This window comes from Anabrus simplex, chromosome 1, assembly GCF_040414725.1.
Source record: "Anabrus simplex isolate iqAnaSimp1 chromosome 1, ASM4041472v1, whole genome shotgun sequence".
Taxonomy (NCBI): Eukaryota; Metazoa; Arthropoda; class Insecta; order Orthoptera; family Tettigoniidae; genus Anabrus; species Anabrus simplex.
In genome coordinates, this window is record NC_090265.1 from 887423840 (window position 1) to 887450844 (window position 27005).

At 37.7% G+C, this 27005-nt stretch overlaps 1 protein-coding gene across 1 annotated transcript in view; it reads right to left on the bottom strand.

The window, feature by feature from the left end:
• Window positions 1-908: 908 nt before the first annotated feature.
• Window positions 909-27005, bottom strand: part of armi (armitage) — a 117897-nt gene continuing 91800 nt past the window's right edge. Inside the window, exons 5-9 of the mRNA XM_067136544.2 lie at window positions 23237-23501; window positions 22718-23091; window positions 16784-17067; window positions 8433-8681; window positions 909-1505 (exon numbers count right to left, since the gene is read on the bottom strand). Coding sequence (XP_066992645.2) covers window positions 1119-1505; window positions 8433-8681; window positions 16784-17067; window positions 22718-23091; window positions 23237-23501 — 1559 coding nt within the window. The 3' untranslated portion in view covers window positions 909-1118. The remainder of the gene's footprint in view (window positions 1506-8432; window positions 8682-16783; window positions 17068-22717; window positions 23092-23236; window positions 23502-27005) is intronic.

A 27005-nucleotide genomic window follows, 5' to 3' on the forward strand; every position in this document is an offset into this window, starting at 1 on the left:
AACAAGCAGAAAAGAAAATGCCTTTTCCAGTTCTATAATGGAATAGTGTACCTTGGTGATGATATTTCTTCCCAAATTATGTGAATGCATCTGACTTACTTTTATACAGAACAAGTTTGATACTGTATCAACACGGCAAGTGAGAATGGCAGTAGTTTATCCATACATACAAATATCAAGCTTTTGTATGCAAGGTTAGAAATGGAGCTTCTCATCTACTTATACTGCTTATCTTGTAAGAGATAGAGAGATGGCCCCCGTCACCTTCTCCTATCGAACCTGCTTCCTTTCTGATGCCTCATCTGTAACCATCTGCAAACTTAAGCCACAGCTCTTATGAAATAAACGACTTTTCACAGATGGGATTCACCAATCCTCTTCACCTGATTTTTAATGTACATTGGTGTCTTCAATGCACTCAGCCTAATAGTATCTTTGTTTATTACAAATTGTAAATAAGGAGGAATAAAAAAAATTCCTGTGCCTTTTCTGAAAAAAATAAAAAAATAAAAAAATAAAATAAAAAAAAACCTCGAATCTCCAGTCTCTGTGAGACAATAAGAGGGGATTGATTTGTCAAGTATTTGGTGAAAACTTTGTATAATTTCTAACAAGTTTTTGCATAATGTTATTGATTTTACGTTCCACAAACTACTTTTTTGGTTTTCAGAGAAGCCAAGGTATAAAATTTGTCCTACAGGAGTTCTTTTATATGCTTGTAAATCTACAGACACAAGACTGGCGCAGATATCACCGGACTGAGACAGGATCAACTCTTCCAACTAGTACATAGTCTTAGCAGTTCAGCTTGGCAAAGTAAGAAAAACAATTCTCATCCTCAAAGCACCTATCCTAAAATCTGTGAAACTTCATCACAAAGTAAAGGTACACTGAAAATAAACTCTACATTTATTTTTTCAGTTTCTTCTTAGATATATTTACAAGAGGGATGGAATGTACATTACAAAATATTCTGTCATTGGTATAAAAATACTGTATACTGAAAAATAACACTCAAATAGCAGATCCATCAACTAAGGCAAAAGTTTCATTCACAAACATACTGAGGAAACAAAAGTGAAAAAAGGAAAATAGATCCTGTAATGAGTCGAGGTCAATTAAGATGGTACATTGCACGTATTTTCATCGGACAATAACGATGTCAATAGTTCACAGTTATTAGCAGATGGCAAGTCACTGCCAATGTATGCATCTCTCTTCACACAGTAGTCTATGACATTTCTCCAGTAAGGATCCAGTGTCAACAGATGTGGGTTACCCAGCACCAAGAGTAAAGCACGAGCTCGTGTTATGGCTACATTTAAACGCTGCGGAGATGCAACAAATCCCAGAGCATGGCGTATGTCAGATGGTACCAGAACTGAGCTACTGCGGACAGCTGACAGGATGATCACTAATCTCTCCTGGCCTTGGAATTCTTCTACAGACCCGATCTTTGGTATTGGAATCTCCAACTGTTCCAACAGTCCTCGTATTTTCTGTACCTGCAGGGTTTGAAATAAAGAATACACAGTGAAATTTAATAAAACAATCACAGGTGATGTGAATTACATATACAATTGTGACTATTCTACCCTGGCTAAGTTAATAAATGACAATGATAATTACTATAAGATCTGTGACATTTGGTACAGAATCACACAAGCAGTAATTTATCAGGCACAACTTGGTTAACACCACATTTAAAAAATAAGAAACTATTGGTTAAACTTCCAGTACAATCTTCATCAGGAAGCTGCCCAGCTCCATGCATTTTCAATGTGTGGAATTTTAGAATTAATAAGCTTTCTTACCTGAAGATTTAAAAACCATAAATACCAACCTGAACTGTCCTATACTGGATGGAATTACTGTTAATGGTAAGGATTATTGAAACAACACAATTCACGGAATATCTAATTATGTTTATCAATAAAATGTACTTGTACTGTAGTAAAATATGTACTTTAAATGCAAATATGGCAAGATTCAAATGCTATATTAATTCTTTACGAAGGATAAAATGAAAATCGGGTGAATTCACTCTTGTATGGGTATATGCACAATTTTGAATCTGTTATTTACTTAAATTACTGTCCAATAAAAACAAGAAATGCTAAATAAGGAGTGTTAGTATTTTTTGCAATCAATACAGAGTCATTCGTGCATGAAGCACAACATTTCCAAGCCTCATCTTAATCCGAAAACAAATTCAACAAGCTCAATTCGATGAAGAACAAAAACAATCACATAATATTTTGACATTAGTAAACGTAGTTAAGATACTTATGTAGTAGTGTAAATAAAAATTCGATCATAAGCCATGCTTGTGCCAATTTTCTTTACAATTACTTAGGAAGTGGAGTATCATGAACAGCTTGTGTTTTGGCCACTTTTAAATTTAACAAAGGCAAGAAATTATTGCATAATACAGTATAACCTGGTTAAGATGATTCTGCAGGGGACAAGGAAAAAGAACATGTTAAGCGAGAAACTGTGCAACTGAATATACAAATAAAAATTATCCAACAGGGATATGGAAACACTAGATATGGTTTTTATTCGACATGAGGGCATTTTATGTCGTATATCTGCGGGTACAGAGAAAACTGCATCTACCATTCCTAAAGATGAGATGAAAGTATTAAAAGGTGTGAAAAACATGAGAGAACAAATATCTTATTTTATAACAGTGCACTGAACGGCATGAAAAACTCCAGACAACAAATATAAAAACATTTGCATGGGGACAAACAAAAATATCCAAGTATACTGCAAATCACACTCTTTCTAAAACAAATGTTACAAGCCTTTTATTTTGGAGCAGTGGGTTATTGACATTATTTTCTGGTCACACTCTTAAGGGCAGATGATGGTGATTTTATGAAAAAAAAAAAAATGTTTTTAATTAATATGACTATATTAATTTACCACTTATTGGCATTATGTTACCAAGGTTTTATGACTCTGTGACCATTATTTTCGCCACAATAAAATAATATATCAGCGCCTGCACAGTTGAATGACGCCTCAACTTGCTTATCATTCAACTTCCTTTCAATCCAGAGCTTGCATACTTCAGTATTGTTGTATCTCTGACATGTGTATGCTCCAGTATTCTAATGTCTTTGTTGAAGTTATAGGAGTCATCCACAGATGGCAATACTGGCATTTATGTTATGAATAAACAATATAAACATGTCTTGGAGGTTAGTCTGTCCTTTCTGGAAGTATTACTTCATGTGAAAACATTATTGCTGTTTATACAGGGTGAAGGAGACAGTTTTCAGCAAATTGTGCCAATATTATCCACAATTATGCCCCGTTTACAAAGGAAGAAACGCAAGTTTGCCGGGAATCGATTTACTAAAGGAAATACAACCCAGGATACATCTGGATGTTCTCTTGATGAGAGTGCTTCTAGGAAGAAGATATTTTCAAACTTGCTATCCCAATCTGATAACTCTTGTGAACAAGATACTTCTGGGTTTAGACTGATAGATATTAGCATTTTATGCTCCAAAATTAACTCTTTATTACAATGTAGTGTGTGTTTAGGCAGTATATTGAGGGAAATGATAAAAAGAAGGAAGTGGCAAAAACTAGAGGATGGAAAAATGTTGGGTGGAAAAGGTAGGCTTTCAGGCAAGGGAATAGACACTCTGCAAGTTTATTATGGAAAAGCAATCAAAGAAAACTCAACAAGTGTAGATTCTATGAAAAGAGCAGCTTGGGCCTCATATTTCCATAAGCTATCCACCAATGAGCATCCACAACATATGTTGTGCCCCAGAGACAGTGACATATGGTGTGGATATTGGAAAGCTATGGAGGCTGGTGAGACATATGACCACAGGCATTGCTTACCTTCTGTAGTTTTAAATTAAATAAAGCCTGTGTCAGAGATCCTGCACATCCAATGCTTTTACAAAAAATGCTTGCATGGAGGTACACAGAACTGCAATGAAAATTTGAAAAACAATTTGGCTGCCATGCCCCAAAACTACATTTTGTGGTGCTAAAACTGTTCAGATAGCAATATATGATGCTGTTCTATATTATAATTATGGCAATGAAGGAAAGGTGAAGGTTTTAGAGCTTTTAGGAATCAATACAAGAATGCACACATTAAAAACACAGAGTGTTTGACAAGGAGTAGGTTGATCAGGCTGATGCAACATTGACAAAAGCATTGAAAGTTCATAGGCAGTTTACAAGATCACACAAGAGAGGAAAAGAAGATGAGGAAGACCCTGATTATGGCACAGGAAGGTTTTAAACATCTGTAAAATTTTTATTTTTCAATAAAAAGTTGCGAAGTCTATTAAAGTAAACTTTAAACCTGTTTTTCTAGAAATGTATTTTTTTTTTAGATTTTAGGAACATATAACTCCATGATGATTTAAAATAAAACTTTCACATTTCCTCAGCTTGTGTGTATAGGTAATCTGCTAAAAATGAACTAAAATAAATTCAATCAGGGGTGTATTACAAGTGATATGTGGTAAAATACATGGAAAAATTTACATTAAAAAACAGTCTGTACCAAAAAAAATCATAAAACGTTAATCAGTAAAACAATAATATTAATTTTAGTCCAAGTTGTAAATTGAACCTTTAAGACTGTTTTAGCTAAGTTTCATGACAGTGTGCCTACGGGTTGAGAAATTGTGTTCCTTAATTGTTATGTTACTATATTGTTATTAACAATTGATATTGTTAACATTCATTGCTATTTTTCTATCGAAAACTGTAGATTGATTTTCTTCAAATAGCTGTGCCAGGTTACATTTAAATATGTTAATATTATGCATTGGTTTTAAATTAAATTGCATACTACTGTATTTTCACCATCATCCCCCCTTAAACAATGAACTGGAGGTTACACTCGACTATGTGCGACTATGAGGAATTACTGGGCGCCATTTTGAAACCAACAAAACTTCAACCAACCAAGACCGACTCCAATACTTGGACCAACTCGAGGGACCGAGTCGAAACTTGAAGGTACAGAAAAATGGGCGAGTCAGGCGGGCAGGGAGAAGGAAGGACGTACTACAGCGAGGTTGAAGACACGGGAGTGAAAAGAAGTAAGAATAGTACTGTAACAGGTTATCAAAGTATATGAAAGAAACACTGGTGTTTTCCAAATTCGTACTCCCCTCATCACTATATGGTATCATTCTAGGCTATGTGCTATGGGTCATTCTTTCATAAATTGTATACACTTGTTAACGGTATTATTTTTACTTCCTTTCACTCCTGTATCTTCAACCTCGTAGTACGCCCCCAGCCCAATTCTCTTCACCGATTTCTTTTTTCGTTTTTCTCATTTTTCTGCTACACACTTTCCATCTTCAGCTCTATTCTATTCTTCTATACTGCCAGACTTTCATTATACTTTTTAAATTTGATTTATTTATTTCTTCTATTGCATTCATCTCCAATTCATTTGATGACCTTGCTGTTTACTTTGCACGCACATAAAATGGAATAAGAAACATCTTATTTGGAGCTAAGACAGTGTCGTCACCTCCCACTCGGAAGGCTAGTGCACAGTGAGCCAGCCATGTAGTGATGAACGAGAATACCACTTACAATACACCAATGGTAGAGTATTAATAAATGCAAACCTTCATTAGGGAAGTCTTGCTGGTGAACAGAATGTTTTCTGACATAGCAAAAGCCCAAAAGCTTATTATCATGTCTAAAATTACAGGCCATGAAAGCACTGATATTTAAAAAAGGATTTTATGAAATAATTGCAGCCAAGTGTGCAAAGTTCAGTCCCACAATTTAATAGAAGTAGTAATAATTTTGTGTGGCTATTTCTAGTCGGGTGCAGCCCTTGTAAGGCAGACCCTCCGATGAGGGTGGACGGCATCTGCCATGTGTAGGTAACTGCGTATTATTGTGGTGGTGGAGGATAGTGTTGTGTGTGGTGTGTGAGTTGCAGGGATGTTGGAGACAGTACAAACATCCAGTCCCCGAGCCAAGGGAATTAACCATTTAAGGTTAAAATCTCCGACTTGGTCGGGAATCAAATCCGGGACCCCTGTGACCAACTGCCAGCATGCTAACCATTTAGCCACGGAGCTGGACATTAGAAGTAGTGGTACAGTGGTTCAAATCCAGAACTATGGTAATTTTTCCAGAATGTGGTTATTCCTCCAGGATTTTACATGTTACCTGAGAAAAAATACTGAAAACATTTACTGTGGTAGCCAACCAAATGAAATAGGTTGCCATCGAGCGAGTTAGCTGTGTGGCTTGGGTTGTGGGGTTGTAAACTTGTATTCAGGCGATGGAGGGATTGAATCCCACTGTCGACAGCCCTGAAGATGCAACCTTAATTAAGACTGCCGTTACCTTTCTAATACTAGACCTTTGCCATCCTTGCCATCACTGAAAACCCTTTGATGTGTTAATGTGACAAATTAATCATCATCATCATCTTTATCTTTATCTTCATCTTTGCATTTTCCCATTTATGTGAGGTCTGCCTTCTCACAATGTTTTCTCCACTTCTCGATACAGAACATGCTGGAGGCTGAGTTTTGTAAGGCGTTTGTCATGTCTCAGCCGGTCCGGCCAATGTGTTTGAGGTCCCCGATCCTCTATGCTCGGTTGGTAGGGAGTACGGTTTCACTGCTATGGTGTACATGCCCATACCACTGTAAGGTGTGATTCAAGGCTTTTCTCTGTGATTGGGGTAACCTTGAACTATTTCTGCACCCCATCATACCTGATAGGGTCTAATATATAAGTAATAATAATAACAACGTAAACGTTTCCACCTTTTCAATACTAAAATATATTCACAAAATTATAAATTACACGGTACTAGTTTCGACCCATCTAGGGGTCATCATCAGCCGTATTGGAGCAAAGATCATTTTTGGCGAAATCCTAAGAAAATGTTATTTTAAAGAATAACAAGTGAAATGAGATGATGTTATGGTAATAGTTAATAATACAAGGAATATACATACTAAGAGGTTTTTAACAAAGAATAAAGTATAAATGGGGTGTTGTAAAAATTATAATCATGGAAATCAGTAAGTTCTTGTATTGAAATGAAATATGGCTTAGGAAGAGGGCTTAAGGTCTTGATTTCCACTGCATGAAGGGCCTGTTCATGCTTCGATGTTGTAGGCCAGCATTTAGCTCCATAAAGGGCCAATGGTCTGACCACTGTGCGGTAGATTTCAGATGCAATGGAATTTTCTTAGTCCACAGGACTCCAGTAATGTTAAACTACTAGGATTAAAAAAAACATAATTGTGTTGCTTATTTGTAACATTTGTTATATCCATGTAAACAGAATGTTTGGAAATGAAGAAATTCCAAATCCTACACTGCAGACAGAAATGAGAATCCTGTTGTACAATGATTGTAAACTCCTTCTGAAGTAAAGTGGGAGTGTATATAAATGTACCTCAAAGGGAAATGGTTCAAAATAATGGAAATTCTTTGGACAAAACAGTTTGAATATATTTAAAAATCGAGACTGAAAACAATGACTTCCTCAAACAGGTTGCTGTGAAACTGATACAGGACAGTAATGAATAAATAAATAAATAAATAAATAAATAAATAAATAAATAAATAAATAAATAAATAAATAAATATGAACTGTATCAATTGTATAAATTATTTGTTCAATTTTTATATTTCACATTTTAACAGAATGTTTTGTTCACCTTAGCAAAACAATCAACACTACAAGAACAGTATTGCTTTGTACAAGCTAAGATTTGATGGCTTATGTTGCCCACTGAAAATAAGACAATGGAAATAACTGCTCCATGAAACACAGCATCATGTATCTTAGGAATATCTAACATAAACAAGACTCCTCGCATCTGTAACTAACTTTGCAATCATTTCTACAACAGACAGAAGAAACTCAGCAACATTATTTGTAGCCTTTTCAATACAGAAAGTATTGAAGACCAACACAATGAAAAAAGCTAAATTTACTTTCTGGAGAACATAGCGAATTTTGCAATCTTTTCTGAGAAGAATTGAGATTATTCTATGCTATAGTAGGAGAATTTTTTCCACAGGTTATTAAAACTTTTTTACTACAGTACCATAATATATTTGGAATTTTTTATAGAACCAACTCTCAAAGAAATTTTCTTATTTTTTAAATTCATCCTTGTCAGAAAATTATCCTCAATTTTCCTGAAGATCATCCTTTATGTGAAAAATACCACCACCATTGTATACGTGGATGTCATCTTCATCATGACTAAATATGATGATCTGTAATATTATTCAGGAAATATTGCGTAAAAGAACAAAGTTAATTTAAGCTACAAGAGCTTCATCTTTTTAGAGAGGGATGAGTAACACATTCTGCATCCATTGTCTTTTAGTTCCAATTTAAGTTGGAATCAAACAAAAGTTTTAAATTGAAGACTTACCTGTTTTTGGTATGGGGTGATGATTCCCACATCATCCGGACTGAGTCCTTCATTAAACAAGAGTCTGACATAGTACAGCACCTGCACCATCTCTTGAGGGTTGAACCATGAGGGACAATCTTTATCTTGGTAATTGGTGCCCCGTATCCCATGGAACACGATAGCTGGAGGGCGACCACAATCTCGGTTTGGTAATAGTGGGGCCAACTTTACTAACAGCTCAGCCTCTTTACTGTCTTTATCACACACCTACAACATGGCAATTAAAAAAAATGCAAAACACATCACAATGAAAGAAACTCATTCCACACTGAGCAAGTAAATAAGCATATCATAAGTTTGTTGTATCATGGTAGCTCTACGCTACTTCTCATAGCTACTTTAGACTTCAGTCCATTTGCTTTCATCCTTCATCACAGCTAGCTTTCACACTCTAGCGAACATGCTTGTAAATTCTACAGGCTTCCATTCTTTCCAAATTGTAAAAACTCATAACTTCTATAGGTTCAAGCGTAAGATCATTTTAAACCTCTGCTAACAATTTTTATGGGCTTGGTTGTAACTATATGTTTGTAGTGCTCTGCAGTAACTAGATGGCACTTGCAAAGAGTTTTACTTAGAGTATTTTTTTTCAAATCAGGGATGCAGTGCAATGAAGCAAAAGAATGTATATGACTGCAGTAAACATGGTGCAAAAAAGGATAGGAGAAAAGTAAATAGTCAAAATAGTTAATGCAGAAGGTGATAACACTCTGATAGTGAAATAGATTGAGAGATACTACTAGTGATTGAAGGTAATGTACAGTAAATAATTTACAGTAGGCCTAAACTGTAACATTTTAAATATAACTTTTCAAAGTGTAGGCCTGGGTTTTGTACTGCAAATGTTTATGATTACCACAATTTACCCACCAAGAAACAATATGACAGCTTGTGAATTAGCAGATAAAATAAATTAGTAATACTAGCTGATGTACCCGCGCTTCGCTGTGGAATTCTACATTGTATACAGAATTCTAGTTAGGTAGCGTACACGTTGTGAGCAAAATTGTACTAAATGGCATAACCCTTAACGTTGCCCTAGAAATGCGACGGGGAAGTTATCAAACGTCTTTTCTCGTATGAAGACGGGGTTAGGGAATTTTCATTGTAATGGTAGGCCTGCTTGCCAACTATTAGTCACAATCAGGTTGGGGAGTTTTCACTGTAACGGCAGACACTCACTCTCCATCTGCATTTATACATACTCAGAAAGACAGTCTTGGTGCTTTTCCCAACATAGGTCATTACAATGACATCATAATCATAAATAAAATTACTCATAACTCAAAAACTTAATAAAATAATTGAAACAAATTAAATTAATAAAAATAATTAATCGAAATGTCCATAGTATGGGCGCCAGAGTTCACCAGAATGGATCTCTCGAATTTTAATAGAGCATGATAATAATTCTTTTTCTCCCAGGGCGTGCACATAAAAGCTGCATACTGGTACATCTGCTTCAGGCCTTACCTAACGTTCTGAAAATGACCGATTCTAAAATAACTAACTATATTCTCAATAAAATCCGTGCACGAGTACCTCATCAACACACCAAAATATACATATAATACACACAGAAAATAGTGCTGGAAGACTCCATAATTACAACAACAATGAAAACATGGGGAAAACGAAAGCAATTACTAAGCCACCATTTGTAGTTAGTCCACTGAACAATGTACTTATATATAGATAAGTACCCTTCACTGTCTTTGTATCAACATGACCTGCCAATTCTCATAATCTGCACTTATTATATGACACAGATACTGTATCTCATAATACTGTGTTCACTGACTCTAACACTTGTTATATTCACTTCAGCAACACACACTGTCATTCCTGAACATAAATTATGGAAAGTCTGAGATAGCTTTCACCAACATATAATACCATGCCGCCACAAAGTAATACAATACCCAGTGCCTAAGCACTCCACAGTTTGTAGGTCAGCCACGTTCCACAAACGTTTGAAGTCCAGTCTAGTCCAGTATAGTGCAGCAGTGTCACTACAGTACCGTATCAGAAGTTGTAAGTGTACCAGTGTCTTCCTCGCCGTATCATCACATGCCTAAATAGACATCAGCTTTCCCCTTCCTCTTGCATGATCCATCTAGATTCATCCTGGCCAGCCAATCATGAATAGATTCTCTAGTCAAGACCATGCCCTGAATCTCTTCCTGGCCCCAAGACAATAACACCATCAATGGACACTGGGGTGTTTCACATGAGTCATCGCAGCTTTTTGACTACAATAACAAGTCCACCTCATCAGACTTAGGGGTATTAACCTGATTCACAGAACTTCCCAAGTTAAAATAGCAATGTTTTCCATAAGTATGTACAAAATAAATTACTCATATCACGTATGGAGACATTCCAGTTTAAAATATTATGAATAAATACACAAATTAAATAATGATGATAATAAATCGATTACTGACAATAATATCTCTCACTTCTAAGTACAGTGCGAGGGTGTGTTATATGTACTATCACAATATATGTAGATTATTTAGAAGCGTTCAATAATGTAGTTCAGTAACACTCTTGATTTAATATGTCAGTTTGAGTTAACGACAGTTAAGTTTCAGCCATAAAGATTTAATTAAATTAATGTGGATTAACTGACATGATTATATAATATTTAATAAACATGAGTATGATATTTATGAGATACTTAAAGATATTATTGGGAGACTCAAATGTTGTGAGGAGTCATCTATTGGTTATCAATTAAACGAATTCAGGATTTGGGATTATTTGATTCTGTGTTTAAGAGGAAGATTGTTCTTAATTTAAAGGCCAGCAAAATGTGTGTGTATATATCTGCGATAGACCTGCCTGAGGTAGTTATGATTTGCAGCATATTTGTGTGAGCATGGACCCATGACACCAGTCATCATCATCATCATCATCATCATCATCATCATCATCATCATCATCATCCTAAACCATCTCCAGTTTCCCGGGTGTGGTATATGAGCCTCCTCCATCTCATCCCGTCCTTGTACCATTCTTCCTCCACCAACTTGTCCCAATCATGACCTCTCAGCATTACATCGCTCTTAACTAAATCTATCCATTTCCTTCGTGGCCTTCCCACGGGTCGTCTTCCTTCTACCTTTCTGTCAAATTCCTTCCTTGCAGTTCTGTTTACTGGCATCCTCTTCATGTGACCACACCACTTCAGTCTTGATATCTGAATCTTATTTAGGAGAGAATTGTCTATTCCTACTTCTTCTCTAATTTTCTCATTCCTAATCTTGTCTTTCCTGGTTTTCTGGATCATAGTGCGTAGGAATTTCATTTCAGCTGCCTGAAGTTTGGAGTTATCTCTATTGGTCAGTGTTGTGGTTTCGAGACTGTATGTAAGAATTGGTGTATAATAGGACTTGTACAATGTCATTTTTGTTTTCATGGGTATTTGCTCATCCCACAGCAGGTGTCTTACCTGGTGGTAGAATTGTGTTGCCTTATTGATTCGATTGTTCACCTCATGTTTTGCTAGGTTGTCATTTAATATAACGCTACCCAAGTATTTGAAAACTGGAACGTTGTCCAGTTGAGCTTCATTTAACATGACTATTGGTTCTGCTCCTTCCCCATACACTTTCATCACCACCGTCTTGGTCTTGCTGATGTTTAAACCATATTTCTTAAACTCCTCATTCCAGCTTTGTATTCTCTCTCCCAATTCATCTTCTGAGTCACTCCAGATTACAACATCATCTGCAAATGTGAAGGCTTTGATATCTCCATGTTCTTTCCTTTTAATAGATTTCATTACTACATCCATTACAATAATAAATAGAAGTGGTGACAATGAGCTCCCCTGCTGCACTCCTCTCTTTGTTTCAAACCAGTCCGACAAACCACATCCTACTTGAATACAGCTTCTGTTCCCACTATACAACATTTTCACTTTGTCTATGAGGCTATCTCGCACTTGAAGTTCTTTCATGCATTGCCAAATTCTTTCCCTTGGTACACTATCGTATGCTTTCTCAATGTCCAACAAAATTAGGAATAAAGGCTTGTTCTTCTCCCAGTATTTTTCCATTAGCATCCTAATTGCAAATATAAGGTCTGTAGTTGACCTTCCTGGTCTGAAACCATACTGCTCTTCTTCCAAAATTGGTTCAACAATATCTCTGATTCTGGTCTCTATTATTTTTTCCAATATTTTCAGGACATGAGACAGTAGTGTGATACCACGGTAATTAGTACATTTTCGTCAGCTTCCTTTCTTGAACAGAGGTACAATGATGCCCATCTTCCAGTCCTCAGGAATAGTATTTTCCTCCCATATCTTGTTGAGCAGTCTATAGAGCCATTGGATTCCTGGAACTCCCGCTGCTTTCAGCATATCTGCACTTAGTTCATCTATGCCCACTGCCTTTCCTTTCTTCATGCTCTTGAGCGCATTTTCAACCTCAAGCCATGTAATTGGTGGTTCAGTTGTGGTTCCTCGACTTGGCTCTCCTCTATCCGTTGTTATGTTTTCTGTATCTCCATTCAGCAGCTTTTCGAAATAGATCTTGAGTTCTTGTTTAATTTCTCCCTCTTCTTGTGCCCACGTTCTATTGCTTTTATGGTCTCTTGATCCCTTCGCTTGTTTTTCACTACTCTGTATAGCAATTTCATATTTCCTCTACTGTCCTCTTCCAGTTTGCCTGCAAACTCATTCCATTTCTTCTCTTTTTCTTCCCTTACAATGTTCTTTACAGCAAGTTTCTTGTTCCTGTATTCTCCTTGAAGTCTTTGTATTTCTTGTTCATTTCGTTCTTGTCCCTGTTTTTGTTTCTCCTTGTCCAGTGCCTTCTTTATTTGGTTTCTTTCTTTCACCACTGTTTTCACTCTATCATTCCACCATGGTGTCTCCTTTCTTCTTTTGATAGAACTTGTAACTCCACATAGGTTTTTGGCTTCTCCCACAAAGGTGTCTTTGAAGGCCTTCCATTCTTCATTAACGCTGGTTACTTCACACTTCGGCAAACTCTGTTGAATCCTTAGTTTGTATTCTTCCTTTATTTGGACTTCTTGAAACTTCCAAGTTTTAATCCTTGTTTTTTTCGTAATAAGTTTCTGCGTTTCATTTGTCTTATGTTTGAAGTCTACTACCAACAATCTGTGGTGTCATTATTTCATTTGGGGGATTGGCATCCCAGATTTATTTAGCTGCATTAGGAGCATGGATTTCCAAGCTGTTATTCCACCATAAAATTGTCCAGCGAGGGTAATATTTGTCTACCAAGGAGGGGTTACATTTTTTTGTGTGTAAGCGTCCGATTGTATTTCTCTCCCCCCCCCCCCCCCACATTCATAGATGTTATGTTTGATGATTCATTAGTGCAGTATTGATGATTTTTTTATTCATCCCAATTCAATGAGGATTTGAGTGTAGTGTGTTAGTTATGTGTTATGTCATTTATTTCAGGGAATTATGTTGAATTTCTTTTCAAAATTACGTCCACAGTGTGATACATTTTTTGCATCATGTATTTTATTACAGGTAACAATGTTGAAGTTGTGGTTGAATCAAGTCCAAATGTCTGACATCTCAAATGTCCTGTTTTTTTTTTTACAAGGAACAATGTTGAGAGTGATTATAGATTACTCTATTTTCTTCCACAGAAATTTGAATTCTTTATGGGAGCGAAAGTGCACATTTTATTGTATGGAAAAATTTGGCAACATGTGTGCATTTATTTCTTGTGATGCTTTGTTGATATGTGATTTTGTTGTATGCAGTTTCAATCCACAAGTCATTCATATTTGTTTGTTTACTCCAGCGGGAGTTGTATATATTTGTGCTCGCCACTCCACTTAGGCTGTAGTGTAGGATTTTCCCCGAAGCAAATAGGCAAGGTTTAGGGTTAATGTTTCCACTGTGATGTTATACACACAAATGGAATTCAAGTACTCATTCTAAAGTGCATACCATCTCTTCTTGTCTGAATGTATCTTCTGTTCTAGGACATAATTTCTCATTTGAGACTTATCTCCTCCACACCTGATTTCACTATGTTTCTTCAGCATTTCCTAGGCCTTTCCCTTGGGCAGTAAGTTTGAAGTATTGTCTGGCAGGTCTCTTGCTCTTCATTCTCATAATGTGCCCATAACACTGAAGTCTACACTGTTTTATTACAGTGGTAATAGGGACCTCAATGCCAGCTACCTTCCTATTTGTCATTCCTGATTTTTGTCCTTTCAAGTATTTTGATTAATAGTTCTAACAAATCTCACTTCTGTTGCCTGAATTCTGCTGTAGTCACTGTTTAGTAGAGTACATGCCTCTAAACCATACGTGAGAATCAGAACGAAATAGGTGAAGTACAAGGTTGTTTTTGCTTTTCGTGGTATTTTTCAGTCCCAAAGTAGATTTCTGACTTGACTGTAAAATTTTGATGCTTTCTGTGTCCGCCTGTAGTAAGAGTACAGTTAATTTAATGTTACATGTGTGTGTTGGCGCATAAAGAGCGTGTTTTAGAAAAATCTACTACATACCTCTTAGCACCAATCATCAAACCTATTACTTCAATAGATGTCAGTTACTGTATGGAATGGTTGAATTGTAGGTGCAATACTTCTCCTCATGTACCTATAACCTATGTACAAATGGTACAGACTGGTGTTAGTTTATACTCTGTTTATTTTGTAGTTATCATGTAACTCTCTCACAGAATCTTCTCCCACAATTTTTGCCACCAAATTTCAAAAAATAAAGGGAGAATGTGATGCAAGTGTAATGGACTAGTATAACTTGGAAACAATTCTCTAACCCATGTGTAAATAGCAGATGTATCAAGCTCGATTAATAGGTGATATTATCATTATTACTATTATGACTTGTGAGGTGTGGCTATGTAGTTGTTTACGTCTATTATTATTATTTACGTAGTTATGTAAGGACATTATTTGGTATAAATCGTGGTCGTATCATTTATTATTTGTGTGTTGTATGATCTGTTTTGTGTAACAAAACATGTGAGGTTATGTCACGTCACGTCTGCTGTATGTATATTAATGACTTTATTTAATGCAAGAACACGTAATTAATAGTATATAATTTATTATTACCTGAAAATATGATGTATAAATCCAATGTAATGATGTGCAGCACAGGATAATAGTCAAGAACAATGCATCTTTGTCACTAGAGGTGTATAGAAGGTTTGATCCATTTGTACATAGGTTATTGGAGACTCGAGAAGATTCGAGAGAAGCATGTTGGGTCATACTTTCCTAGAAGCCTGGCCAGGCAATGTGTATAAAGAGACAGTCTTGAGAGATAGTGTAGAGTTGTTAGTGAGAGTTGCTAGTGAAAGTCGTTAGTCAAGTGTGTGAACTCATGTTGTGATTTTGTTGTGTTGGTGAAATGAAATGGCGTATGGCTTTTAGTGCCGGGAGTGTCCGAGGTCAAGTTCGGCTCGCCAGATGCAGGTCTTTTGATTTGACACCCGTAGGCGACCTGCGTGGCGTGATGAGGAGGAAATGATGATGAAGACAGCACATACAGCCAGCCCCCGTGCCAGCAAAATTAACCAATTATGGTTAAAATTCCCGACCCTGCCGGGAATCGAAGCCGGGACCCCTGTGACCAAAGGCCAGCACGCTAACCACTCAGCTATGGAGCCGGACATTGTGTTGGTAAATGGTTGACATACTAATGTGGCAGTCTTAAGCTTCTTTATTTTGTTGTTGTTTTTACGATTTTGTTTTACGTCGCACCGACACAGATACGTCTTATGACGACGATGGGATAGGAAAGGCCTAGGAGTGGGAAGGAAGCGGCTGTGTCCTTAATTAAGGTACAGCCAGGTAAATAGCCTGGTGTGAAAATTGGAAACCAAGGAAAACCATCTTCAAGGCTGCCGACAGTAGGATTCGAATCCACCATCTCCCAGATGCAAGCTCACAGCTGTGCGCCTGTAACCGCACAGCCAACTCGTCTGGTATTCTTCTTCTTCTTCTTCAAGTCCGTTCAAGATGGCAGTTCATTAGTGTGTGTGTAATGTGTATATAATTATTTGTAAATAAAATTGTGTACACAACTGACAGCATCCCATGTGTGCATCTCTGTGATTACAAGAAGTGTTTACATGAATAATTATACTAATTATAAAATAATTCTGAGGAACAGATGACATATGACAGAATTACAAAGTTATTTCAAAATTGTTGGCAACATGCTTTAGGTCACATGTCTGTGAGCTTGCATTCAGGAGATAGAGGCTCGAACCCCACTGTCAGAAATCAATAAATATACTAATTATACATGAAAAAAGGTAATACCAACTCACCTGAGGCTCAAGCTGATCATTATAAAAAAGAGAGCTGGAAAGATGAAGAATCTCTGGTAGTGAGCGATAGTTCATGACAAGACGCGTGACCAGACGAGGGTTGAAGCCACCAGTTTCCTCGGAGAAACCCTGCGGATCACGTTGGTATGGAAAGTGACCAAGGATACGCAACAGGAATGACTCGTCGAGACCAAAGTGTTTAGCTACTTGTGAACCCACCACTGGGCCCAACTGCAGAGGGTCCCCAGCCAACACAATCTGGCCAGATGATGTATGCAGGAAACCTTCATAAAATGAAAACCAAGGCATGAATTATAACTCTCTCTCAAAAAATGTTCCTTTGTTGGATTAAAAAATAAAATAAAAAAGAATCCAATTTTCCCTTTTGCAAAAATCAAATGATCATAAATATGTCTCCCGGTCATGGTCATCCATCAACGGCTGCTAATTTCAGATGGCAACCAGCCATACGACATAGGCTGCACGGTTGGTTAACAAGGTCTGACCATCCATTCATACCTTACATCACTTCCTGCACGGTTGCTATGGTTACACTTCCGCCACACATTATGTTGCGCCACGTTACATAAATGTTTGGATGACCCCCAGGCATAAGACATATTTATGTCAAAAGCAGGATCGATTAGCAATAACTGCAGTGTTAGTTTTTACTATCAAACGGAAGCAATTCATTAAAGGTTTTCAATTATGGCAACTGCAAATTAATGATGGTCATCCAAAATAAAAGCTTTAAAGCTGTGTTGCCACTTGAAAAGTGCACTGTATTTTTTAAAAAGAACATCATGAAAGAGTCATTGCAGCAGCATGTAAGTGGGTGCAGGCATAACAAATGGCAGTATACAGAAAAATATTGTACCACACCAAGCATTTATTGCAGGGTAACAAAAAATTGCAGGATGTATGGTGTTGGACTACCAGTAACATGGAGACAGGCAGCGATAGAGTCAGGTAGAGGCATAAAGATGTTGGATGTCTCACGAGGAAGATCCTGCCACAGTTAGGACGATTGACCCTCCAAATATGCTTTAGTTGCTGCAGGCCAAAGTTTTTTCTCCATACACGAACTGTTTCCTCTTAGGCCACTCAGACACTAACCAGTGACGATCCCTGTCCCGAGAGTCCCACTCAAACAGAAAACACGGGAACTTTGTATGTCCTCCCTGATGCTCTAATATGATACCGCACACTTTTAAATCACAGCACAGTAACCGCCTGTGTTCATTGTAGGTCAGTTTTTGCAACACCATAGATAAATTGTGATAGTTTTTCACGAAGAGATGTTGAATGGGCGACAGGCACAGAAGCAAGTTTATTTCACAGTCACACATCCATTTAAGTGCTGACCAATGCTACAATGATAATATCAGTATTACTAGAACTACTTGAACCTAGTAGCTGTCGAAGTACAATCCCAGGTCCTGACGATATTATATATGACTTCTTGAAAGAACTTCCTCCTGAAGGCCTAGCATTCCTCACTGAAATATTTAATTTCATTTGGTCACAGAAAGTCTTTCCTGTAGCTTGGAGGAAAGCTATAGTAATTCCAATACCTAAGCCTGGCTGCGACCAGATGTTACCAGATAACTATCGACCAATAGCCCTAACCTGCACTATTTGCAAACTAATGGAAAAAATAATAAATAAAAGACTAAAATGGGTTCTAGAACAACAGAATTTCTTCACCGCAGAACAGTGTGGATTTCGACAGTTTCACTCAACAGCTAATACCTTAGTAGTGTTAGAGTCAGAAATCCTGGATGCCTTTCTTTACGGACAACATCATCTTGTATTCTGCCTAGATAATCATAAAGCGTATGATATGGTGTGGAAAACTCAAGTTATTAAAACTCTACTGCAACATAATATTAAGGGAAATATGATCAGTTTTATCTATAACTACCTGCAAGACCGATGCATTCAAGTTTGAGTTAATGGTGTCCTGTCCCAAGAAGTCAGTTTAGAAAATGGTGTCCCACAAGGCTCAGTTCTGAGTGTAACACTATCCTTAGTAGCTATAAATGGCATCACGTCATGCGTTAACCCTCCTGTAAAGACCTGCCTCTTTGCTGACGACATGACTATTTTTTGTAGAGGTCGCAAGCTGTCAACCACCCAAAAAATTATTCAAAATTCTCTTAAAGATATTGCCAAATGGGGAGAACACACAGGCTTTACTTTTTCCTCAACCAAAACTAAATGCATCTTATTCTCCAAACAAAAGAGTGATAGTAACCGCCCAGAACTGTACCTCAAGGGAAATAAAACTGAGATAGTAAATGAAATAAAAATACTAGGAATGACCTTTGACAGAAAATTAACATGGAACTCTCATCTAAAAACTGTAAAAAAAGATTGCCTACATCGAATTAATGTACTCAAATCATTGGCAGCTAACAACTGGGAAGCAGATTTTCATGTATTAATGCACACTTACAAATCTATAATTTGCACCAAACTGGATTAAGGTTCTATTATATATAATTCAGCTACAGCATCCTCACAGAAAATGCTTGATCCGATTCAAAACATGTCTCTCAGAATTGCCTTGGGAGCATTCAAAACTAGCCCAATCTCAAGTTTATTAATAGAAGCTAATGAACCCCCACTTCGGACTCGCAGAAAACAACTGACTATCAACTATGCAGTAAAGATAGCGGCCTCTCCTCACTCCAGAGCATATGGTTATGTTTTCCCACGCTATCAGCCTCAATGCTATTCCTCTCAATAAAAGAGACATATACCCTTCCACATTCGGTTTACGCAATACTTGCAGGAAATTAATTCTTCAGTTCCCCCGATTGCTTCAAGAATTAAAAAATACATCACATTCCCTCCATGGAAAGCTGAACCACCAACAATAATATTAGATTTAAGTAAATTCAATAAAGAAATGACAGACAGTACCGTATTTAAACAAATGCTATCTGAAAAGTGTGAAAGTCTGTCCACCCCGATCACACAATGAAGTATGCACTACCAGCTACATGCTTCATATTCACATGTGAACTGTATGCTATGCTATCCTAAAAGTTATGGAATCCATAAAGAGTTCTCCCAAAAAAAGAACCTTTTTTAATCCTTAGTGATTCTTTATCAACAGTAAAACTCATTCAAAATGCATCGTCCTTAAATACATTAGCCCAAGACATACTGCAGACTTACAATAATGTGAAAAATAAAGGACAGCAAGTTACCATAATGTGGATTCCCTCACATAAAGGAGTAAAAGGCAATGAACAAGCTGACATATCAGCTAAAGAAGCAACTTGTCTTCCTGTACATGATCCAAACTTTCTAATTCCCTACACTGATGTTGCTCTTTCTCTTACTACAATGAGCCGAAAACAATGGTTAACTGAGTGGACACGGGAACAACCCACAAGACTCCATGACATCAGGCGTGGATCTACAGAAAATTTGATGTTTCATCCCTTCAGCGTCGAGAACAAGTGCTCATTACTAGAATACATACAGGCCATAGAAAACCGACTCATGCACATATCTTCTCTAAGAAACCTGTCAAAAAAGAAAGACTGTTGACCACATTTTACTAGAATGCCATCTATACGATCAACAAAGACAATTGTGTAATTTAAACCAGAATAATAGTGTATGCGACATTTTCAACAAAGATACTCAGTGTAAAAACATCATTAAGTTTTTTAGACAAACAAATCTATTCATTGACATGTAATCGCTATCTGATCAATATCTACTGTTGTTATTTTTGCAATTGTAAATCTATGTAATAGCCTAATCCTGTATGTATAACTATGAATGTCGTGATATGACTTCCTAAGTTAAAGCGACAATAAATAAACTTAAAAAAAAATTATTTCCATTGTGCACAAGAACACCTTTGAGACTTCTTTTACTGGTAAATAGTTCCAAGAAGACGAATCAAGCCAGGGATATCACAGCAAAAACATAAGTTCGTCTTCGTGAACAAAAAACTGCCAGAATTCTTCCTCCCGATTTCTGTAACAATATGAATTTGTCCAAGGAACTAAAAAAATTCTCTCTTTTAATTTTGATCCTAAAAGTTCACTCTTTTCTTTAGTGAGGCCTACGTCATGCACCAAATCATTTAAGTCACAGTGATTATAAAGACGTGGAGTTTTATCCTCAACATCCGGAACAAAGGTATCATCATCACCATCCTCCGCACTTGAAGATGACGAAGACACGCTCTCTGGTAACTGTATCGGTGGTTTTGGGACAGGAATATCAGGTCCATGTGGTACGGCGGTTATGGCAGATAGAAGGCAGGGATACACAATGTGCGTTTTGTTTTTCGTATTGAACACAAAAATAATATTCGTCAAAATGATTTCTTTGTTCCTGCCAAGCCATTGGGATTACGAATGGCAATGATGGCAACAACGCATTGTACCATTGCCGCAGGTTTTCTACACACATTCTACACATAATATGGGGTGCGAAATTCTTGTCCTGATGACCTAACTCCATGTTAAAATATGCCAAGTACAGGCTTTTTATAAATAGCATAATATTTTGCTTCTGGTCTTTAATTATATACTGGCCACATATATAACAGGAGGAGTTGGGATTGTTCACACATTTTCGCCTCTGAACATCAACGCCACTTGCCATTTTAACACAAAGTAACTCACTTATTCACTCGATCGACTTCAAGTGCACGTTGTAACTTGTAGACAAAGGCGTGAAACACATTCTCAGATTCTCCTCTCAGACTACGGAGAAACGCGATCTTGGCATTTTGACCTTATCTGACATTGCGCATGTGCGAACTGCAACTGTTCTAATTGTTCTTCCGGTGTTCCTGTACGATTATCTACTCCCCTCCACAACAGAGCACATACAATATTTTCTCTCAGACATGTCCATATCTGCATTCCGTACAACCAATCCAAACCTCATTTACAACAACGAAGCTCCATTAGCATAAACATGAGACGGACTTGTGACAAATCTGTACATGATACAAAACAACTGGTATTTTTTACATAAGGCCTCTCAATGTAACGTATATCACATACCATTACTTTTGCCGGAAAATCTTCGCAGGCCGTCAATTGACCTGTCTAAAGCATTTGATAGGGTGGATCATGGGAGACTACTAGCAAAAATGAGTGCAATTGGACTAGACAAAAGAGTGAGTGAATGGGTTGCTATATTCCTAGAAAATAGATATCAGAAAATTGGAGTAGGCGAAGCTTTATCTGACCCTGTAATAATTAAGAGGGGAATTCCTCAAGGCAGTATTATTGGACCTTTGTGTTTTCTTATATATATATATATAAATAAATGATATGAGTAAAGAAGTGGAATCAGAAGTAAAGCTTCTTTCCAGGCTGGCGATTGAGCTGTCAAAAGCATTTGATAGGGTAGATCATGGGAGACTACTGGCAAAAATGAGTGCAATTGGACTAGACAAAAGAGTGAGTGAATGGGTCGCTATATTCCTAGAAAATAGATCTCAGAAAATTAGAGTAGGCGAAGCTTTATCTGACCCTGTAATAATTAAGAAGGGAATTACTCAAGGCAGTATTATTGGACCTTTATATCTTCTTATATATATATTTAAATTATATGAGTAAAGAAGTGGAATTGGAGGTAAGGCTTTTTTCGGATGATGTTATTGTGTATAGAGTAATAAATAAGTTACAAGATTGTGAGCAACTGCAACATGACCTCGATAATGTTGTGAGATGGACAGCAGGCAATGGTATGATGAAGGAGAGTATTTATCTACTATGTACGGAGATTTGGAGATTATCCATTTCTTTTTTGTGTTCCCACGTTTGTCCTCGTCTCCTCTTACTGTTGATCCCTCTTTCCATACTGATCTGTCTTCAGTCGTCCTATTATGTGTTCCTATCTACCTACCTACCTACCTACCTACCTACCTATCTATTTAGTACTTACTTAAAGGAACAAGTAACTCAGGTTCAGTAGCTTGACCAGCTTCATCCACCAGGACGTGAGTGAAGTGTCCTCTTGGAAAACCCATGGTAATAAGTTGACCCAGTGAGATACAGGTGCCAACAGTTACACGATGCCTTCCCAATGTGCTAGCATTGGAAGCGGGCTTCAGTTTTCCATAATCTATGTGTTCTTGGTGATTTAGTCGAATGTCTCCTGTGGTAGAATATGGAATAAGTCTAGCAGGCACGGTGCCCTCCTCCAGGCAATGATAGCCTACAAGGCGTACCAGGTCACCTGGGCGCAGCACACCAGAGTCCAGTAATCGCTCTGCAATCAGGTTAGCAGAGCTATTGGAAGGAGTGGCCACAAGCAACCTAGAGACAGAAACAATATAATGAGCATACATAAGTTCAGAAAATGCTCTGCAAACTGTGCATGTTACCTTCTGTGTCCTAGTAATCCTCTGTATTTTCATATTTAAAAAATATGTATCAGATGATATCAAAAGAAATTAACTACCTGCTCTCTGGGATATTGAACATGATCTGTAGGATAGTCTCTACTAGTGTGATGGTCTTTCCTGTCCCAGGAGGCCCAAATATCACATACGGCAAAGGTCGAGCTTCACCTCGTAACACATTGCAAACTGCTTCTTTTTGTTTCTGATTTAGACTATGGTTGAACCACTTGAGCCGTACCGAGTACTTGAGACGAGAATTCATCATTACGGGGGAGATACCATGACCATTTTCCACAGAACTGTTGTTGGCATCAGGTGGAGAATCTAAAACAATAAAAACAGCAAACCTCAATAGCACTGTTTTATCATTCTGCAGAAACCCAAAGTAGGTAAAAATACTGTATTTACGTGAATAATCCCTGCACCCTAATTTTAGGAAGGATAATTTTGAAAAAAACTTAGGCATTTCATATCACTCCTCGAGTTCCACGTGGTCTTTACGCAAATACAAACATGACGGATATAGCTACTTTGCTTGAACACATTTGAGATATTAAAAATGCATTATCACTGCTATAAAATATATCTGCCATGAAAATTAACAAGTAGGCCTTCTTAAGTGACAGGTATTTCATTAATCTGAACTTGCAATAGGCTCGATTCGCTGTAGATCGGAAGATAATTTATCACAACGAGGCAAGGAAGTAGGAAGTCTCTCGCTTCCGTCTACATTGCAACACAGGACAGTGACTATCGTACGATTTCCCACCATGGCACTTCTCTCCTAATTCAGAAATGCCAACATTTGTCGCGTCATAAAGTATTCTAAGACCCATTAATGCATGCAATCACCTTGATTAATTATTTAAATATTTCAAATGCCTTGGAAAAAAACTATTTCTGATATGTATCCCACAAGGTGCATTTACATTATTCAAATAAAGCACTTGATAAATCGCTGGCAAACATAACCTCATAAAACGGAAAAAAAAAATCAAAGATGAGGACAAATGATGCTGGCTCCCTTGTGCAAGTGCCTTATTTTCTTGGATTACTGTACTGTTTGCATTTTTAAATGCCTTGTACTTGCATAGAAATATTGTGGCTTTTCAAATTTTCCTATGTCGAGATGCTTCCGTCCGCATTGCAACACAGTACAGTGCCCCTATCTCCTTTAAAACCATAAGTCCGTTTGATCTTGGCATTAAAAAGGATGAAGTTTCATCGGCATTGAGAATATTGTTTTGTGCGTATGAATTGATTATAATTATTAGCCACTTTTTTTTGCCAACTGTTGGCATCGCCATTGTTCATAGATTCTGTTTCTCCACACACAGCCTGCTACGTGATATTGTGGCGTTCCATAAAACGCTGAATACTAACAAATTACGATTTCATTCAAACCTAGCAACTATGAAACACACTGTACACGAAACAAAGAGAGTGAAAGTATGGAAAGCTACCCCTGCATGTTCCGGAAGACGCGTTCTATCGTGATGCTGAGAAAATCTGAATTTAAAGTACTGTGTAAAAACAATTTTTAAATGTAAAGGCAGTTTTTAATTAAAAGTCTGAATTGTTTTCCATTTAAATATGGCATACAGGGGCAGTTTTCTTTCACCTGCGGTTGCATGAAGCATAATTGTACACCCAACACTGAAAAATATGTGAACCAAGAGTGTGTTGCCAACCTTGACGCAAATAAAACCCACACCCCAATTTCTTGCCTCAAATTATTTTTTAAAATATGCGGGGATTATTCACGTAAATACAGTAGTACTGAAATATAAGAAAGAGAACTACACTGCTAATTGGTATACCATTTGAATTTGATTACTAATTAGCAAACAAAATCCACTATGAAACACTCGTAAGAGGTAATTTATAGGATGGTCTGAAAATCTGACAGTCTTTTCTAATGATATTGATTTTACGTTCCACTACACTTTAATGGTTTCTGGAGATGCTACTCTATTTTTCCTGGTTTTATGAAAGTGACGCATATGAAAAAAAAAAAAAAAACACTGATGAAAACAACAAACGCTAGGGGAAATGGCAGTGAAAATTATATGCCAATCAAACAGATGAAAGATGATGATGGTGATGATGGTGAGGTAATAACCAACAGATCATGATCAAGCACTGATGGAGAGTACATTAAAAAACTATTAAATGACGAAAATGTAAGAGTAATCCAAGAAGATTGTGAACCAAATGAGGGAGTAACCATGCAAGTAATTGGGAAAGAAATGTTGAAGTACTTGCGAGAGGAAGGAATCTACGAGGATTGGGGCAAAAGTCATGGCAACTATTTTTTTTCCTTGTAGATATGTGAACGTATCACAAACGTATATGTGTCGTGTGGAAGTTCTGCAGGCATAGTGTGCATGCAGAACAACAGATGGCTCTGTGATAGCTGGTAGTAGCGCAGCGAGGGCTGTGAAATCAGTCAGTTGGTGAGTGTCGTGCGAGATGGAAGTAACCCATGTTGAGCAGTGCGCTTACATCAAAATAGCCATTCTCCGAGGGAGAAATGCGATGGAATGTCACAATGAATTAGCGGAAGCCCTTGGGAATAATGCCCTACCATACCATACAGTAGCACAGTGGGTAGGAAAGTTTCAGCAAGGATGTGTGTCAACTAGCGATGAGCAACGTTCGGGACGACCTGTCAGTGTGCGGACTGACGTGACACGTGCCGTCATAGAGCAGCTCCTGGATGAAGACAGACAATGGACGCTACTGGAGTTAGAGAGGGCAAGTGGCATCAAGAAACGCACCGTCCACAGGATATTGCGCAATGAGCTGCAACTGTGCAAAATCGCATCGCGGTGGGTACCGCATGCACTGATGGAAGTTCAAAGGTGGGTGCACTATGCAATATCCTCCGACCACCTTGCATGCTGACAACAGGATGGCGATCAATGTCATGAATAATCGCCATCGATGAATTTTGGGCCAGGGCTTACGAACCAGAACTGAAACTTCAGTCCGCAGAGTGGCGACATGCTGGATCACCAAGGAGGCAGAAGGTCCGTCAAAATCCTTCCCCAGTCAAATTGATGGTGATCGTCGTGTATGACGTCAGGGGTGTCATTGTTTGCCACTTTGTTCCACATGGCAGAACAGTGACCGCACAGTACTACAGGGACTTCCTGGTGCGACAGGTACAACATGGCGTTCGGGAGAAACATCCTGATCTTGTGTACAGTGCAATAATGCTGCACGACAATGCAAAACCACATAAAGCAGAGTGTATAGGGCAGCTACTGCGACGTTGGGGATGGGAAGAATTAGAGCACCCACCGTACTCTCCCGACATTTTGCCCTGCGACTTTGATCTCATTTGAAAGATTAAGGAAACACTACGTGGTAGGCGGTTTGCAACACGAGAGGAGATTGCTAATGCCAAAAGGTGACCCGATTCACACATGGTGCGGCAAATGCTGAGGCAGATGGTATTCAGCGCCTCCCACATCGTTGGCAGCGTGTGGTGTCAGTAGCAAGAGACTACTTTGAGGGTCTTTAGGCCCAGGTTTGTCATGTCAACTTTATGTGTACTGTGCTGTCATTCTTTTGCACCGGGAAGGCCATACTGCCCTGTATACTACCGTAATAAATTAGTGTGTTATGATATTTCAGTGCTATTCATTGTCCACACATGTAGTTAACACCTTGTCCTTTCGTCTATATATGTCTCATTTTCCAACCGGACTGGTATCTTCAAGGAAAAAAGAAAAAGTTGGCATGACTTTTGCCCCAACCCTCGTATACAGTACGGGACCTAATTGATAAAATGTGGACGCATGAAATAATACCACTAGAATG